Source organism: Liolophura sinensis, chromosome 9 (genome assembly GCF_032854445.1).
Source record: "Liolophura sinensis isolate JHLJ2023 chromosome 9, CUHK_Ljap_v2, whole genome shotgun sequence".
NCBI classification, from domain to species: domain Eukaryota; kingdom Metazoa; phylum Mollusca; class Polyplacophora; order Chitonida; family Chitonidae; genus Liolophura; species Liolophura sinensis.
This window is the reverse complement of record NC_088303.1, coordinates 12499984-12516496: the sequence shown is the minus strand read 5'-3', so window position 1 is coordinate 12516496 and position 16513 is coordinate 12499984. Positions and strand designations below refer to the sequence as shown.

General features: G+C 38.4%; 1 protein-coding gene across 1 annotated transcript in view; it reads right to left on the bottom strand.

The window, feature by feature from the left end:
- The window catches only part of LOC135474861 (GRB10-interacting GYF protein 2-like), a 31720-nt gene extending 17275 nt beyond the window's left edge, over positions 1-14445 (bottom strand). The window contains 9 exon segments of the mRNA XM_064754495.1: positions 202-318; positions 3235-3323; positions 3763-3909; positions 4642-4802; positions 5035-5137; positions 5339-5444; positions 6689-6911; positions 11690-11747; positions 14386-14445. Of these exon segments, the coding sequence (XP_064610565.1) occupies positions 202-318; positions 3235-3323; positions 3763-3909; positions 4642-4802; positions 5035-5137; positions 5339-5444; positions 6689-6911; positions 11690-11721 (978 nt within the window). The 5' untranslated portion in view covers positions 11722-11747; positions 14386-14445.
- Between the last annotated feature and the right edge of the window lie 2068 nt (positions 14446-16513).

Here is a 16513-nt window from a genome sequence, read left to right as displayed (position 1 = left end):
GTGTTAACCTGATCAATCTTGCAACAAATTTTTAGTTCTCAAAACATCACCCTCTCCTCACCTTTCCGAAAAGCAGAACATGTTTTTTTTTTTTTTAAAAGACATATTAAGTTTTTCATGAGACCATGCCCTGGTGACGGTCAACAGACCTTACCTGACCCGCTTTAAGGCTGTGACCGTTGTCCTCCCCGTCTTTCTTACCTGACCCGCTTTAGGGCTGTGACCGTTGTTCTCTCCGTCTTTTCTCTCCGCAGTTTCCATGTCCCCTCGGTCCTTGGCCGAGCCCTCTGACCGCTCCTTCTTCCTACGCTGTGCTTCCTAGCAGCCAAAAACACAGGGTATTCTTTACTATGCTACACCAGTTATCATCTCTTCAGTGATCTCTCACTTTCAACATCCACTATTCAAATTACTTCAGTAACATGCACCATACCATCCTCCCTAAGACACTAGACAAGTAAACTGATTGAAAAATATCCAATTTTCCATTACACAAACCATGTTATCTACATGTCAAGAACAATCTATCGGCTGCATTATTTTCATCAGTGACGTATACATATATATATATTTCTCCACAGATAATTTATGACTGGCAGACATTTAAGGTCATAGTAAAGTGCACAAAATTTCCAGCCCTCCCATTTTGAGAGGGATATCAAACAGAGAAATAAAAAGAACCAGGCCATATTTACCTTGAACACTAGTTGCCCCATCCACTAAGAACATAAAATATATCAACACTGGGACAAAAAAGTATTATTTGCATGCAAATGCCTACCATGCAGATATAAAATCGCCAGCCACCACACAGCCACCCTCTCAACAGTTAGCCATTAAAAATCACCCCAAAAATTTACCAATCTGCGCAATAGGCGAGCTACTTTTCCAATTTAGGGCTCTTGAGTTAAAGCATTAGATTTTTTGAAAACACCATGACTGGATCGTTTGGATGCCATTTTGTTACAAAATACCATTTAGCCACTGTTTTCATTTTCAGGAATGAGGGCCTGATGGAAATCGCACCATTTCCAGATGTGTTCATATCACTTACAAATTTGACCATGCCTTTCTTTCAGTCTTAGTACTGATGTTACATTTTACAAAGGCATTCACAAATGTGCGAGAGTAATTTCATGTAAATTAGTGACACGAACATAAAGAATACAGATATCGAGCCTTTCGTAAATGAGTACCAGTACAAAATAGTTCCATAGTTCGGCCTTCAATGAAATTTCCAGTTAAATGTTGCCCTCTAAGGGTGATACTAAAATTAGAACTACCTTCAAATTCGAAAGTTTTATTGTATAAGAATTAGTTAATGTGACAAAGTTTAACCTTTTTTGTTCTTCTGTGATTGTCCCAGAATCCTTGTCTCGAAGTGACTATTCCAAGTTTCTTATTGCCTTTTTCTCAATCATCAACTATATTTGATCGTTTTCAGGGCAGGTTATAATTTTAAGTACACCCAAACTTGTCTGAAGCAAGTAGTGCATTCATGGCTTTTGAATATTATGTGCTGAACGTAAATTCAGAAGAACAAATTTTCGATCACCATGTAAACTCCAGGGGAACGATAATTTCGCGTGTTGGTAAGTACAATGTGCTTTCAGTAGGTTGAAAACAGCTAAATTTATTTTACTTCCAGGAAAATTCGTACAAACTTTATGCTGATTTAAATGGAAAAAGAACTGATCACCGATGACGGTAAAATGAAAATGGCTGCTTGCGTCGGTGAGGGTAGACTACTTATATTTAGTGTGACCTATGATTGGCTCAGCGAAAATTGCATGACCAATGAAATGTTTCGTTTCACAATCCCAAATAAATGTTCACACCTCTGAGGAGTTTGTGTGAGAAATGACTTCAGAATATCGACTGTAATTTAATAATTATTATTTTTATTAACACTATTACCACATTAAAATCAATCAAAGAATATTATTAAAATCAATACATATACATGACAATTTTCTGTATGAGATTTCTTTCAAACATGATCAAACCTGATTTTCAAAATGAAGAAAACATATAGCTTGTACATTAGGGCTCATTATCTTCACACAGTAATGTGGATATATGTGCCATTCACCCTTATGTCGAGCCTGCATATAAGCAAAAAGAAATGGATTTTTCTATGAATAATGGAAGAGGTTGTAACTGGTTACATTTTCTTTGCGCGAGAGTTTGATTTCAAATGCCCGTGCGATTGCAGTTGTTGCAGCCTTACTTTTGCGTGCGTGTGTGTGTGTGTGTGTGTGTGTGTTCGTCTGCAACGCAGAACACATTTTGCTCACTGTGAAAGGCATACCTCATAAAGGGAGTGATATTTGTACACTTTCAGTAAATGCTTATCACTTTAATCAAATTACTGAATGGCTGCGAGGGGTTAAACTGCAGGGAGTGAGATTTGGTTTACGGGCATGCTGACATGCGAGAGTGGAGATGAACGCAACTAAAAATTAACAATGACTTCTTAATTTTTTCCTGCTTTCCTTCATTTAATACATTGATTTAGCATGATATACATTAAAATGGTGAACATTATTTTTTTGTTTTGTTTTTCAGCTATAACGCGGACATGATCAGGTTGACAGTAGTCTGCAGTCCGCCATTTTGAATCTGAGGGATCTCAGTTCTAGGAGTTATTTCCAATACGAGCATACATGGACGTATTGGATACCAAACGTGCTGTGGCTTTTTTTTTTCTTTAAAAATAAAGTGGATGGAACTACGTTACTTGAGTTCAGATTGTGGAAATGTACAGCACATTCTACAGATCAACTCAGGCCTGAGATTATGCGAAACGAATCTGGCTTCGCAGGATATGACTTGACGGTGCTGAAATGCTTCAGTCCCTACGTAACAAAAATATCATGTTTATAGTAAACCAACAACAAGAAAGCATTTGACAAAACACATTTTACATCAATAAAACGTCTTTCAATGTCAAAATCAGGACCTGTAAGATAGACTGTAGGCCTATATACTGGATACCAAGGTCATTTCTTATAGCGTGAGGTAGCCTAGAACGCGCTCAGGAACTTGTCCCCAATGTGGCACGCTATCGAGGCTACACTGTAGATAAGGCAACTAGTGATGTAGGTAAATGTGGTCTGGTTCCTTTTATTTCTCGGTTTCAGACACCTCTCAAAAGGGGAAGGCTGGGAAATTTGTGCACTTTTCCTATGGCCTTAACTTATTCAGCTCAACACTCAATAAAGCAATACTCACTTTAACAGAGACAAATGCCCCACTGGCATCAAATGTACCCACATTATCCAGATCGTCTGTGTCTGCCATACTCCACTCTGGCAACACGTCTACAACACAGCAAACTAGCTCTTAGTATGCACCTATAGCCTTTACAGAGAGAAATCAACATTCTATGATTCCTCAACTTACTTCTATATAAAAGGACAGCCCTGAACACAATTTATGAAACACCGATTTAAACAATTCCCAAGCTGAATAAATCTTAATGGTTTCATGAGAAATGTTATTTTTTCAAAAGTGTATATAGAAAGAAGTCCTTGAAATATCATATGCTTGTAACATCAATGTAAAATGTTTATAGATGAACGTTATATATATCCTCACCATTTTGAATCAGAATGTATCTTTTAACACTGTACTGTTTTAATTTTTCTGAATGGAAGTTACTACTATAAGACCAGTTAACAAAAATATACCTGCGGCATAGAACAATGCGCTAGTTACTACTTACTATTACCAATCACCAAGTTCTATTCAACAAATTACCTTCTTCGTCCCACGACTCGCCACTCTTGCTTCGCCGATAAACTCGTGCCCTGTCAAACCCACCCCGTTCAGGAAGGCCTCCATTTGACTTGCCGCGCTCAAACTCAGAGGTAGGGCGGCCTGGTTCTCTCCAGTTGCCACGAGACCCTGAGATCAGAAAGACTATATAAACAAATTGTCTTCACTCAAACTGTCTTCATATTTATAGATGGAGTGATGGATTATGGATTCATATTTTGGAAATGCTAGGGATCTTTCTGTATAAGGCTAGAAATATACTTATCAAACAGAGAATGGGCTCGTGTCAGAATGTTGTACCTGTGGTACACTAATACTAACCACAATGTGGCAGGATAGCTGGACTCACACAATAATCTCTGGAACTCATCCTCCTCCAGATGCACATTTTACATGTACATTACAGTGACATTACAACTCCTCCTGAGGAACAGGATAACTGGACCCAACCCATTTATTTCTGGGACCCACCCGCCTCCAGACATACATTTTACATGTACATAACAGTGACATTACAACTCCTCCTGAGGAACAGGATAATTTATTTCTGGGACCAATCCTCCTCTAGACATACATTTTACATGTACATAACAGTGACATTACAACTTCTCCTGGCCAGCAGGATAACTTGACCCACTCCACTTATCTCTGGGACCCACCCGCCTCCAGACATACCTTTTACACGTACATAACAGTGAAACTACAACTTTCCCTGAGGAAATGGATAACTGGACCCACCCCATTTGTCTCTGGGACCCACTCTCTTATCTCTGGGACCCACCCGCCTCCAGACATACATTTTACATGTATGCAACAGTGGTAGTAAAAACTCCTCCTGGCTAGTAGGATAACTGGACCCACCCCACTTATCTCTGGGACCCGCCCTTCTCCAGTCTCCTTCGTCATCCTCCTCTCGCTCAGTCTTGTCTCGCCAGTTGTCACTGCTTAGTGAACGATTGTACTCTTTGCGTGGGGAAATGGCGCTTGTGTCCTCAAAGCGCCTTTCGTATCTTTTTAAGCCTCTGGAACACATACCAGGCATGATCAACAAAAAAAAGATCAGATTTGTCTTCGCTATGTTTAAGCTACCACACAGGGTCAAATTTTCATCACATAATTTGGAACACAATTACTAAAACAAGAAAGAATGTATGTCAATTTAAACAGCAGTTGAAGATTCAAATGCCTGTTAAGTGCATATATAAAGTGAGAATCTATCCACCAGGCCTTCCAGCTGAGTTGAGATCCACTCACCCGTCTTCCCAAGCATCTCCTCTGGCAGGGCGAGGTCGACCAAACCCGTCAGTATCATCATATGACATCCCCCTCTGTAAGTATACCTCACCACGACCACGGCCTGCAATAAAAAAACCATCACAATACAACCTGCACTTAATTGGTCTTCAATTAACAACTCTCTTAATTCCAAAAGCTGACAGTAAGATAAAATGCTGAATGACTAGAGAATGCCCAGCTAAACATGTATAATATGCAATGCTAACTTGAAGCATTAACAAGAAGTTGTTTCTGTGTTTTCCCTCATTTACCAAAGTCTTACCTCGTCCCCGTCCTCGTTCTGGCCCACCCCGCCCTCTCAGTGGAGGGGCACCCCGCCCTGTCATCCGATACGCAGCTGCACTGTTGACTGACTGCGACATAATACGCTGACAACAAGAACACAATTCAGCCATTAGCCTACCTGTATGATTACATTTCCCCCACATGTGATAGCCATTAGCCACTCTTACCTGTATGATTACATTACCCACATGTGATGTGTTTTTTAACCTTTTTACGTGCACCATCATGATTCATGGAAATAGGGAGCTTGGTCAAAATCCCACTACTTTTGCTGAAATTGACTTGTGTTTTCCATGCTCAATAATTTTTTACTTAAATGATGGAGGCCAAGTCTATGGATTGAGAAAACCAGTGCCAGCAGTAAACCACAAAACTTTTGTTAAGTACCCAGGGATTCATACAAAACCAAACTCAAAAACTGAGTTTTTTTTACTAAATTGAGTTTTAAAGAATTTACCAACCAATTTGGATTCTGTATTGAGTTAAAATATATTTTACAAACTAAACTTAATTTTAATCTGTATTATGCCATTGTTTATATATTTCTGATAATATCCGTTTTACAGCCTGAAATGTGTTACTTGTACATACATCCTCAAGAAGAAATATCAGGCTGTAGGCCCACAAACCATACTGTTATAACAAATTTATCACAAAAAAACAACATCATGGGAAGCTTTCTTTTTTTAATTAAAACCAGTACTTCAGCCAAGATGTGTTTGTTTTACATGGGCGCTTTGATGTTGCATGGTCGAAACAGATGCCACGATGAGAAGAAGAGCACAGGGCATGGCTAGGAACATTGGTTAAGCTGAGAGAAGGTACCTGCCTTATGTAAACTGCTAGAAAGTCACTAGATTCAATTCGCAAGGGTGTGCAATTTAACTGTCTCAAAGCCATGAGAAGTTTATCCACATGTTGTTAGTTTCTGAATCATTTTGAAAACGAAGGCATGGAAAGTTGACTCTTACAAAGTCAGCAAGCCATGTTATCAATGGGCACATGTGACAGAAGCCTTACATGTATACAGAAAAAATATGATGCTTGAGGCTGTACTGCCTCTCATTTAGCAAATGCGATAAATTATCCCGGGTGGACGGACCAATCAGATGCCTGAATTGTGGTAACTCCCCTTAGTTTACCTTTCACACGGTGGTGCCATTTTATCAGATAAGTCAGAAAAAGGTAGTGTTATTTCTTGTTTCTACTGGCAATGAAAATGAACACATAACTGCTATGTCATACTAGTGCAATTTCAATATTCCGCATGAAATAGTTCGAAGCTTGGTACACAGAGTTGCTTATCTCAAACACTGAGCAAACCTACCTGCTCCTCTTCTGTTACAGGAACTATGGCCAGTGGGGCTTGTGCCTTCTCCAAGGCTATAAAAGGAAAGTCTTTGAGACCATCTGGCATCTTTGTGTTTGGCACAAACAAGGCTAACATTTCTTCTCTGCCGTAACGATGCTCTGCTAGTTTGTACTTTGCCGGGCCTGCTGGTGATGGGGGCGGGGTGCCCACACTGTTGCCGTCAGACAGGGCTCTCAACCTGGTACACAAGAAAACCACCATGAGCATCATCATCCTTAATCACAAATCCCACAAACAGATTACAAAACAATGATTTCCTGCACATACATGTACCAGACAATAAATACAAATATTCAGATAACTGGACAGTAGTTTAGTAGCAACTAGCTTTGTCCATTTCCAACATAATGCAAGGTAACATTATAAAAGATCTATACACCAGGGACATCAAAATGAAGGGAACCACTGTGGCCAAAGTGGTTAGCGTGCCAGTGCAGCACAAGGACACAGGAACCTCTCACCAATGCAGCTGCTGTGTATTTATTTTAAATAGGTGATCTGAGAATCCCAGCTGTCACTATTGTATAGTATTGAAAATCATAAGTTCTACGTTCGCCTCTTTACTTCTCACAGCGCACCTTTAATCAGTTATCAGTTATCGGATCTGACTAGTATCAACAACATTTGTAATAATTATTGCTTCGCTTACTGTTGATAAAAATTCTAGTATGATAAATTTGTTGAATGTTCAGAATGTCTTGGAAGGCAGTTCTGTCTGCCATACATGTCCAGCATCAACTTACTCTTGTTGGCCCAGTTTTCTGTTTCACTCTGACCATGTTGTCCAAAAATTGTTCTTGTGTCGATAAAGTAGAAACAGAAGCAAGTACTCTCTGCATTGAGCCTGAATTTCAGTGTTCACAAAATGTCCAAAGGAGGAAAGTATTAATCCAGGTTAAAATCAGCATCTTACTAATGTTAATATCCACTGAAAGACTGCCATTCATGGTATATTAATCCGGCAGTAAATATTTCGTTCGATTTTTCTCAACCTAGTAAAAGTTTTGTGAAACTTCATCTTGTCACAGCTCCAGCGTGTCTCCATTATCGACAGCAAGGTGATGTCACGTTTACTTTATGTAGCTCTCTAATGTTGAAGTTATTTTCCGCATTATAGTAAAAGCAGTAGCTTAGGCTATGGCAGATAAAAGTTGTGGACTTCAGACCAAGTGATGAATAGCCTTCTCGGAAATTGGACACAAGGGAAGGATATTTCTTCTACTGCTTGAATTGTTGATACAGTAAGCCTGCTATATCATTTCCAGTTTAAGTAGCCTGCAGGTGCATGGCCAAGGTATTCCTGGTTCAGGCTGTGGCCTCAAGAGTGGTTATGTCTGTGATTGTGACCCCTATTAAATATTTACAAAATTACAATAGGATTGTTATACAACTAGATTAATGGCTCAATTCTGAAACAAATGGAAATAAATCTAAGCATCACAGAGGCTGGTCTAGGCATTCAACTTCAGCTGAATTTTATGCTTTAGTTTTGTTGTGGTGGCTTTCAAGTTAAGCGAAGAGCTGACCAAGTTATCGAAGATGTCACAGAAATTACCTCAATTTGAACATGGCGTTTCGATACTTTTACTGTGATTTATAAAAGAAAAAAATCATCCCTTGTATGCATGAAAGCCAAAGGAGCAAAATATAAATTCCTTAATTCTCATAAACTTTGAGAGAAAAAATTACATCATACGATTTAATTAGTTTTAAGCATTGTTCTCATTCCCATCAACCTTCGGCATCCCTTGTGAATTTTTCCCTGACTCTGACATTTGTTATTTAGAAACGGCTGACTAAACAGTAAAATGAACAACAAAAAATGTATTTGTATGATTTGAACAGTGTGTCTAAGTACATGTAGGCCTACGGTCTACTGGGGAGATTAACGCAGTCAGGATCGAGATGGTATGCTACTGTCTAACATAACTTGGGATACCATCGCTGAATATTACACGGCTTGTAAATTAACGAATTTTATGTCTATGGTGGTCAGTAACTGATACAGACCTGTCCCACAACACTGTGTGAAATGGCCCCTCAGCTATACGTAACCAAAATTCTCAAGATGTCTGCCACTGTCCAGTGCTTACACTTTGTTCTACATGTTATTCGGTGAAATATCATTAAAATAATAAAGTATGATATTTTCAGAAAGCCTGAGAACTCTGCTTTTGATTGAATACGTTTTAGCCAGATGTTGTCTTGACCCTTAATACATTGCAGATTAAAATACACAGAGAAATAACTACAAAAAGAATTATATAATTCTCTGAATTCTTGATATTTCAAGACATATTAACAAAAAGTGATTAAGGCAGAAAATTGCAATTCTCAGTTTTTCAGAGAAGTAAAGACATCTATATGTTGTTCACTGGATATACTAATCATGTGGGGAAAAAAATATTTATTCCTGTTTTACAATTACAGCGTACACTGGTTAAAAAGAGCAGACAGAATGTCCCAAAAAATGGAAGAGAAATAGAATTGTGTTTGCAGCAAGTGTTTCCTGCTTTAGGGGATTATCCTAAATGGACAAACAAATAATTTATAGAACTACTGATCATTACAGGGGCCTTATATAGAGCCTTGCAAAAATAACTAAAGAAAACATCTTTACATGTGATTTTAAATTAGAAATTAGTTACAGATGCTAGTTGTAGTATGTGACTAAATATCATAAGATAATTTTGGCTTGAAACTGTCCACAAAATATTACTCATCCTTGCTATATGTCTGTGTGTATGCATTCTTCATACAAACTTAAGAAATTGTTGTAAAAATAAAGGCAACTCATCCATTATTCACTCTGTGGAACACTTTTTTTATTGCAGACACTGTACAACAGCTGAAAATATATGATATATATGATTCTAGACTTGTTACTGTTTAATGAAAACACTATGAAAGATTAAGTGAACATAAAGTCTGCCACTGTACCTACATAGAAAAAATGATACAGGACAGTTATCAAAGGAAAAAGTGTAAAAAAATTTGTAAAGTTTTGAGAGCCAAGGAGCTGAAGTTCAACATTGGGGATGTGGCACTGACGGACAATTCACTCCGAGTGGCCATGTTGTAGAAGACCTTATGAACTTGGCTACTTACTTGCTCTGAAAGCGGCAAATAGTAAATGGCTGTCACATCCAAGAACCTACTAGCTCTAAATTCTCAGTGTGGTTTCTACTAGTGGACAGATAGATATTGATGCAATAAATTGGATTTCGCAGCTAGAATCCAGCATTCTGGAGCACACATCTATGAGCAGGGAAATGAGGATGGCTTCCCGCGTCACAATGTGTACACAAGCGGAAGGGGGCAGCAGTAACTTGTCAGGTGAACTTGCAAGAAAACCGCCTCAGGAGAGTCATTGCTTGAAGAAAAATATTGTGACTTGGCATTAGTTTTCCATAACAACGTCAGATTTATTACGAAAATATCTTCCCAAAATCTGAATGAATCTGTTATTAATCAGATGGTCCTGCTATGTTCAGTAAATTCCCTGAAGTTGGTACAGCCAACCAGGCCAAATACTTACACCAATGCAGAACCACTGAAAACAGGATGCTTGTGTCCACAAAATTCACCCTTAACAAGCGTCAAACTAAGGGAAACAACAGCCCTTTGATCAAGGAACTGAGCTGATACAATTTGGTTGGTTATCAGGTGTTTTGGCTTGCAATTTCTCATTGTCACATTGTCATTACCCATGGCACGGGAGAGTTCCTAGGTTTTCTGATGTCACTCTAGATAGCTATAACATGGCAAAATGGCATTGCCAAATAAGTGGCCAGGTGGTGACGATTGTTTCAGAATAATGATTAGAAAATCAACTTATGAATGAATTTCGTTTGTAAATTTGAACTTTAGAGGATCCTTGTAATACTTGTGCTAAATGAAAGTAGACTCAAGCAAGGAAGCTAAATCTAACACAGGAGAAATGAACAAGGATATAGTGTTCGAACAAGGGATAACAAGTTTATCTGTTGAAAATATTTTTACATAAAAAAAAAAATGTATATATATATACAGTTGATGGTCTAAAACACATATGTAATGTCTACTGCCTAAGAAATTTTGGCTGAAAGGCCTTCTTGGAACATTTGCAGCAGTGGTGACAGACTTTAATGCACACTTGCATCAGGCTTCAGGCACTCATGTAGATGTCACATCATTACAACACTATGAGCCAACGGACAAGCTCACAACTGACCCAGAAACAAGACTATAACTGTATACATGTATATAGTGGTACAGAAATCTGACACCTTGATCATCTGATTACATACATGTACATGTAGTTAGAGCCTTTACATCAGGACTGTCTGGCATACAATTTAATGTATATGTAGGACTTCGGTATAGGTTTAGCCAGAAGTTTTCTCCTATTTTACCTACCTCCCCCATGTTAATTTTGTCCACATCTCAAAAGCACTGAGACACCCCCGACCCCCCACCCCTCACTAAACCTACAATCTTCAGAGTTCTTCTTAGTGCATCTGCACTATTTTCTAATTAGCACTACATTTTTGTTCCTCCTTATTATATCACTCTCGTAACTTAATTACTGATTTGCCTTTTAGTACAGGTAAAACACAGCATAAATAGACATAACCAGTGGTACATGTACAAGAACAACATTGTACACGCATTTCAAGACTTTCAACCATTTAAATTCTCCTACTCATGCCATACCAGTACCTTGTGTTCTAGAAAGCCACAAATGACATACTGATGACACCATAGACCACAAAGTTCTAAAACCCACAGATTTTGTTTGGTGTTCAGGATGTCTTTAGAACCTACAATACCTTTCTCATAGACTTTTATATCCACAATGACACATTTGCAGTGTTCATACCATTTATTTAATACACCTGGCTATTCACACTGTTAACACTGGCTTCAGAGCAAGTGTCCACAACTTGTATATAACAGAATGTTTTAATTACTCACCATTCTGGACCAAATTTTAAAGTGTCAGCCATTGTAACTTCTGCTTGTGAGGTATCAGCTAAAACAGCAAAAAATAACAATTTTTATCATTAATAAAAACATTTGAATGTATGTTGCTTCTATGAAGACATTAGACATGATCCCTCATAACATCTGATCACAGAATATGGACACTGGTGTACACTGTATGCAGCGCACCAAGCATACATTTTGCCAAACTCTGAATCAGAATGTCTCCATAACATTTTCCCTCACTGTCCTGGGTTGCTTTCATTATGAACTGACGTGAATCTAAGGCATCGAGTGGAGAAGCCACAGGTGCCCTTAATTTTATGTATTTGTTTGATTGGTGTTTTATGCCAGACTCAAGAATATTCCACTAATATGACTAGGACAAGTATATTGTTTGAAGGAAACTGAGCCGGTTAAAATACCGCTGAATTCAACCACACACATACATGGCTTGTGTCAGCTGGATATAAGGTATGTAACAAAGACGATTAAACTGGGGTTGCTAAGAGTAAATTGCTAACAAGGCCTTGCTTTAATTTATGAACCATCAACCATCATATATGCACAAGTTCCTTCAGTACGTTACCTATGGTGGCAGACTATAAGTGTGGTAGAGATTACATGTAAACAAGTGCCCATTATTCCATCTTCTTAATATGGATTAATACATGAATACTTCACTGTTGTTCAAAAGATTTGTAGACCCTGGCTTGTGATGTTTGTACATGATACCAAAAAGTACTGCTTTGTTTCCTTCAATTACCAGTGATGATCATGAAAAAGAGGGCTAGCTAATATCACATAATAGGCAATACTCAGTTTGAGACTTAGCTTGATGCCAGGGATGTTTAAATACTCTCTACAGCAAATACGACACAACTGTGGCCTTTTCTCTCCACAGATCTTATGAATGAATCATCAGAATGCGACATACCGCACAAACTACTTTACATAAGGTAAGTAAGATTAAGTGATAAACACTGCCCCAGAACACATAGCCAAATTAAAACAGGTCATAATGTTATAACCACTAAAACATATCCTGGTACCAATGCCATGACATTTTAAGAGTTATCAAAAGAGTGCTCACTAAAAACTAGCTAAAAGCTTCCTGCAGGAAAAAAATTGTAGATGGTAGCCATCAACTTTGATCAAAGCTACTATTTAAGCTTATTTAGACTTCTGTCAGGTAACTGGCCACTTTCTCCTTAAAAAAGATAATGAAGACAATGTAACTATGCACCTGCCCATAACCAGCTTTCTAACAGTTTTCTATTACCCATTCCACTCTCTGCATCTGCAAAATCAAGAGCTATGGAATCCTTACAAAGAGACAAGGCAGACAGATGTTGAGTAAACTCCAGCATCTCAGCTTTCTGCCATGGGATTACATTACGCATGACATTTGCCTCCTTGTCATTATGTTCGATTGACAGTTCACCTCAGAATGTTTTCCCCGTAGAACTTACACATCTCAAAATCACAGGAACTCGAACATTGCATTACAACAGACACTGACGAAGTCCTATATTTATTTAAGTGTACTTATAATTTGTTATCATACCGAAATTATCTTACAGACAACCCAAGTGGCCGACAGCTGAGAGGTAGGCTATTACTCTGCAAAGATGTCATGACTGTGGAGTTTTACCGAAAATGCTCCGATGGTTACTGAACTAACATAGGTGCCATCGTCGCAAATGTGAAACAGCTCAAAGCGGGGAAATCATACCTCACTAGAAATGAAATACCTCCCACTTGCTCTTGACCATGTTGTCATGTTCTCATCATCACAATTCACGAAATGCCAAATTCCGTGTGATAGTGGACACATACTTTGTCGCTTTTAAAGTTGTTGCATCCAGTACCATGAACTGTAGTTGATTCGGATAAGTGACATAGTGGCCGGTAATCTGTTCAGGTGATTGCACGGGAGGTATTTCATTCCTAGTGAGGTACAGCAGCAGTGTGGAGAAATTATGATTAGCTTGCAGGTTTCCCCAGTGTTTCTGCTTCACCCATTGCACAGTTGTAGCGACGCCTGGCCTAAATTGAACGGTGTGGGAATGATTTCCTCAACTTTGTGCTAGCTCACATTTGCGACGATGGTACGTACGTTATTTCAGTAACCACCAGAGCAGTTGCAGCTATGTATGGGCCGATGCATAGGTAACTTTGTCATGGGCCGTGAATTGCATCTAACCATGGATTTGTGATGGCAACATAATAACATGCACTTTTTATACTCATTTTTTAAAGTATTATCTTCTGGTCTCTGCATGTCTTAAAAAAAGTGCACTGTCTACTAATTGCTTTTTTCCTTATCAGATTTGATGCACAGTAACTCACTGTACAATAATTTACACTAACAACTACTAGACGTGAACTCATGTATTCCACAAGCTGCCAGGGCAGGTTGACACAATGTCATTCGTGATCTAAACTGAATAAAGAGGGGTTAACCGAAAGGGAGGGTGGGGGGGGACGAACTTCCATAGAGTTTGAGGAGAATTTTTTGAAAAAGTGATGACAGACGGTCGAAAGAAATACCATATTTTCTGACTAACATGGATGAAGTTAGCTTCAAATTGGAAGAGCTTGAAACATGGATGTGTGCTTAACAAAATTAGGACCGCTACATCGATGAACATCGGAATAAAGGCACACTGATGTGAACTTTTTACCTGCGAAGTGTTTCAACTTGTCTGCTCTCCACGACAGCACAAAAACCAATATGGCCGTAATCTTGTATGTATCACGTGACTAACAAAGTGCCCGTATATACAACCGGAAGTCCTGAAAGGGGGCGTGGTTAAAGAGCCAAGATGTGCATCAGCCTAACGACATTCCCTTTCCACTGTACACAGAGCTGGTAAAGTTAAATGCAAAAAAAAAAAAAAAATGAAATAAAGTGTAGGAAAATGTAGGTAAGTCAAGGCAAATACAAACGCCAAAACCTTAATTTCCAACGAATATTTTGACAAAAAGACGTTCCTACACACAGGGCAGACGACCCGGAAGTACGTCACCTGACAAAGGTAAACATATCAGCACAACAGCTTTCAAAATGACTGATGTTATGCCAGTGCGGTGATTTGTATTTAAATGGTGGAAAAGCGAAGTCATGAGCCTCAGCAGATAATATGAGAATGTGGTGCAAGACTGCTGCAGACTGGTAAGGCAAGGTGTTAGAGAAATTGTGCACAAATTGTTTCATACCACCTAAGTCCATGTCAAGATGTTTCTTGAGCTGTCATCAGAATTACAACTACACATCATTACAAAAATAATTAATTTTTTCATGGTCACACCGTTATAAGTGTTATGAGAAAAAAAAGGTCGATATGTACATGTGTAAGTAAAAATAAAATGTGTTACAATCGTAACAGTTAAACCGTACATATACATGGTGTAGATTCACAGGCACAGCACGTTGCAAGTATGCAGGCGTAACTCAGATTCGAGTGATGCAACAATGGACTCAGACTAAAAGCTGGTCTGAGCTCTGGTCTGCCAGCCTGAGATCCAGTCTGGGCATTGTGGCCGTATGGCAATGAATATGGACTCAAAACTGATATAGATCGAATGATATTGATTTTCTCTATTCAGTGATGTATAATATGTCAACATTTAATCAATATCTATCAAGTTATTATGTTTTCATGACGCACATCAGTTTAACAATAATGTAAATATATATACACATAAATACATTTAACTGTTTTATTCTGTTTAAAGCCACATGTATCGTCGTCATATGACTGAAAAATTGTTGAGTACGACGTTAAACCCCAAGCACTCACTCACTCACTTAAAGCCACATGTTTCTTCTTTTTTTTCTTTCTCTGTGTGTGTAATTTTTCGTTTTGCCAGACCAATGTGCCATCATAAGCTGGAAAGGATATGATTACTGTTGTGCTGAAAGTTTGAAATCATATACTATGAACATGAATCCCAATATGTGGCATTATGTGCATACCATAAAACGACGGTATAATCAGTTTTCGTATTTTATATAAATTTTTACATTACCCGTCGTTTGCCATTGTGGCAAAGCCAGCAATTGAGCAGAGATCTCCAATGTGTGTCATGAAAATACAATAACTCGGTAAATACTGCTTCATTCTTAACACAATATACACCGCTTAATAGAGAAAAGCAATACCATTCGATCCATATCAGTTGTGAGTCAATACTTGATACTGGCGACACTGTTGAGACTGGATCTCAGACCAGCTTTAGGCCAACCCACAACAATGAGAGTTTCGCTGAATGCAAAACAAGCTCAGATGAGTCATAGTACCTGCAGGAGTTTTTTTTTTTTGCATGTGAGGTCTTTTAACAAAAGCAATGACTTCATCCACAACAGTCCCTGAAAGTTGCAATATTGTATGTAATTACTTACCACAAACTATGAATGAATGAGGGAATGGTTGTGGTTTAACACCACATCCGAACTTGCTTCCATTTTTAACTTTTTTAACTCATGCAGAGCAATGCAGCTGTCAAGAGGTAAGGTATCTGCTGAAAATAAAACTCTTCTGATGCAAAATATCCTACAACACATTTGATCTTCTTTCACATTGTAACTCTTGTTGCCGTGCCACTTGAATAAGAGGTACATATTTGCAGCTTATAGATACAAGAGATGATTGGCACTTGATTTGTGTGAGGCAGGGGCAAGTAAACAAGAAAAATAACATAGGAAGGTGTAGCGGAATAAACAACACTGGATGATAACTATTGCTGATAATAACAGTAATAATTGTATAGTATGAGCTGTGCAAGATATGTAAATTGTGAACATCGACA